The sequence below is a fragment of the Chionomys nivalis genome, chromosome X (genome assembly GCF_950005125.1).
Source record: "Chionomys nivalis chromosome X, mChiNiv1.1, whole genome shotgun sequence".
Classification (NCBI taxonomy): Eukaryota; Metazoa; Chordata; class Mammalia; order Rodentia; family Cricetidae; genus Chionomys; species Chionomys nivalis.
Window position 1 is genome coordinate 24255091 of NC_080112.1, and position 3641 is coordinate 24258731.

A 3641-nucleotide genomic window follows, 5' to 3' on the forward strand; every position below is an offset into this window, starting at 1 on the left:
TTAGAAACCATGGAGGGAAAGGAGGGGGCAGAGGAAAGGAGAAGGAGAATGGGGAAAGAAAAAGAAGAAAGGAAAGAAATAAGGAAATTAGGTAGAAGGGAAGGGAGGGGAGGATGGCAAGAGAGAGGAAGGAGAAGGATGGAAGCTGAAGTAGGGGAGAAGCTAGATCACACTTCATCGTTTGTTTGTTTTTTTTTTTTTTTTTGCACACTTCATAGTTTTAAAGGGGCCGGTTACCAGGGGGCGGGGCCACTGCTCCAGAAGGGCAATAGTAGACAATGACGAATGAATGCCTGTCTGCTCTGTGACGTTTGAGCCTGAGCTAGAGAAATTCAGCTAGCCTAGGCAGTACTGGCCGACACAAAACATACAGCAGTATAATGGGAGAGAAGCTTCTGTGAGTCTCTTTGAGAGGTGCTGGGTGATTTCATCAATGGGGCTTCTAAACAGCCGCAGCAGTTTGAGAAGCAGTGATTCCGGCTTGGCCAAGCCAGCTCAGCCAGAAGACAACGCAGGTCCCAGTTACATCTCTGGCAGTCACAAGCGCAAATGGGGCATTTGGGACTGTGTGGCACCAACCCCTAACATCCACGAATCTCGGAACCAGGCAGTCAACCTACAGCAACATTTTGGCATCTTCTACAGGAAAAAATCGAAGCTATCATCTAAGTATGCTTACCAAACTTTATTTTTGCATGGGAACGATTGTGACATTCGAATCCGTGCACTTGAAGTAGAATGGCCTCTACACAAAGCGTTTTTGTGTCAGTCAGCCTTCTTTGCTAAGATGCTAAAAGATACTTGGAAAGAATCCCACAGTGGTGCTGTTGACCTGCAGATTAAGAACGAGGATATAGATGTCGGCTCCTTGCACTTTGTGTTTGGGTCATTGTACAGGGACGAGGACTTGCCAATAACACCCCGTCGAGCTCCTCACATTTTGGCAGCAGCACGCCTGCTTCAGGTGGAGCATGTCATCCGGCAATGTAAAGAGATCATGAACAGCAGCATCACTAGGGAAATCGTGTGCTCATACGACACAGCAGCAGAAACATATGGACTGAAATCTGTAAAGACACGCTGCTTTGACTGGCTTCTCTGCCACTTGATGACTCACCCAAGTGTTGAACTTTACAGGAAAATTGATACAAAGCTCATGTATCTTCTTATTTCTTCACCTGATTTACTAGTTATGCAAAAGGAAATGGACATCTACACCACCCTGAAAGAGTGGATATTTCTTTGTCTTAATCCCTCCTGGAAAGGCCCAGTGAAGAAGATTTTAATTAATGCCAACAGGTGGCTTTCCAAGCACATGGAATGCGTTGATCACATCAGTTTTCTTGAAAGTGAAGAAGGACTAATATATCAACCGATTTTTAAAAAACTGAGGTTCCAACATATCATCTGTGATGTGGGTGACACAGCTACTCTTGAACGAGATCGTCTAATACCTTTGGAATGGTTGACACCCATTTATAAACAGCAATGGTTGGCTTTGCTTCAAGAACAAGAACAGAGGGAAATAGGGCCACGAATCATCAGTGAAGAACTAGAAGACTGCGGCATGAGATGTGGTACAATGATTAGCAGAGATGGTAAATACTCCTGGAAGTGGTCAGATTTTAGGTTTAGTTTCCCTATAAGAGTCACCTTTACCAACCGTTACATCATTTTCAGGCAAAGTCGTCAGCGGTGTGATGGTTGTTGCTTAAAACATGTACGAAACGTAGTATTCAAAATAACTTTGGTGTGTTTTGATTCCAACGGGAAAGTAACATTCAGTAAAACAACTGGTCACCAAATTGTTACCGTCAAACATAACGAGGAACAAATCGTAATGAAGTTAGATGATATAGTTTTAAGCTTTCCTTTATATTTATTCTTGAATTTCCTGTTTCTATCATTAGGAGATACAGAACACTGTGATCTTGTCAATTATTAGACCATAGGAGCAGCTTACAAACATTGCTTGATTCATTAACTTGAAGGCTGTGCTATGAATGCAGTTAAGATGACCAACAACAAAATGAAAATTCTTAGGAGTCTAGCACCATCACAGAGGACTCAATTCCATCTGCACTTTATTTTAATACATTTCTGAAGAAAAATCCCACATGCAACAAAGAATTTGTCAAAGCAAATCAGAAGAAACTGGTCTTTTGATTTTTATTTACCATCAATGGTCAAGCTTCAAATGGCAATAAGAGACATATTTGCATGAAAAATCAGCTAAATAAAATTTTTAAGTAGATCTGACAACAGCCAAACTTGTGACAAAATAAAAAAAATTTCTCAATTTCTGAAACTGTTGTGAATCATAGCTTATTTATATGTGTATAAGATATAAGTCATTACGGGCGGTGGTGGCGCACGCCTTTAATCCCAGCACTCGGGAGGCAGAGGCAGGCGGATCTCTGTGAGTTCGAGACCAGCCTGGTCTACAAGAGCTAGTTCCAGGACAGGCTTCAAAACGACAGGGAAACCCTGTTTCGAAAAACCAAAAAAAAAAAAAAAAAAAAAAAAAAAAAAAAAAACAAAAAAAAAAAAAAGATATAAGTCATTGGTTAAAAAAATAATTGAGATTAGTCACTATTGATGTATTATTTCAAAAAACCAAATAATGTCAGGTTTTTCCAGATAGTGTAACATATAACAGATTGGTATTTTAAAATTGGTTTTTAGATCATTTTACATGATTTGGATAATTATTACTGCTGATTATCTTTAACTATTTATGCACAAAATGGATATTTATCTTATAATCGAACATGCCATCTGCTATGTAAACAAGTGAATTATGTATTCAGTGTGTTTACATAGAAGTATCTATGTTTACATACATATATGTATATATTTATGTCACTGTAAGTAGCAAAGAATGCAAGTTTTGAAAGGAATAAACAAGCCAGGAAATGGAACATGGATCTTCATGATTCCAGTCTTCTGGCTATCAAGAAAGAGTTAGTTCACTTTCCCTGCCTTAGTTTCTTTCCCGATTGCTGTGATAGAACTCCCTTAGGAGAACAACCTAAGGGAGAGGGTTTATTTTATCTCAAGCTTCAAGGGGATGCTGCATCACTGCAGGACTTTGCCGCAGCTCGTCACATAACATCCACAATAATAAAAAGAGATGAGTGCTGTGCAAGTCCTCAGAGCATTCTCCATTGCCAAGCTGACAGCTCTATCTGTCACAACTCTGCCCCTTGTCCACATGACACCCAATCACACCACTGTTCAGTCCCAACCTTCAGTCCCTTCCTCCTCATAGGCTCACCACCATGTTGTGTTATGAAATGCATTTAGTCCAATTTTAAAAGTCCCAATAAACATTTCTAATAAAGTCTTTGTATGAATTATCTTTATTAGTTTTCTTTCATACATGAACATATTTTGTTTCTGTACTCACTGACTCCCACCAACTTTTGGGTCTATCTTCTCACATCCCCTCCCAGCTTCATTTGTTCTTATATAATCTACTGAGTCCAACTTGCTGTCCATATGGACATGGCTGTAGGTCTGAGATCAACTTGTTGTCTGTATTCCCATGACTGTAGGGCTGTCCACTGTATATGGATAAATTACCAGGGATCCTATCTCTGAAGAAAACTGACTTTCTCTCCCCTGGAAGTTCTCAATTG

At 39.9% G+C, this 3641-nt stretch overlaps 1 protein-coding gene across 1 annotated transcript; it reads left to right on the forward strand.

Moving 5' to 3' along the window:
* The first annotated feature begins 433 nt into the window (after positions 1-433).
* On the forward strand, positions 434-1945 carry LOC130867568 (germ cell-less protein-like 2). The gene has a single exon (XM_057759611.1). It carries the CDS (start codon positions 434-436, stop codon positions 1943-1945), a length of 1512 nt encoding a protein of 503 aa, XP_057615594.1.
* The last annotated feature ends 1696 nt before the right edge of the window (positions 1946-3641 follow it).

Coding starts and splice junctions, on each gene's coding strand:
- LOC130867568 (XM_057759611.1), top strand. CDS start 434: ATGGGGCTTCTAAACAGCCGCAGCAGTTTGAGAAGCAGTGATTCCGGC.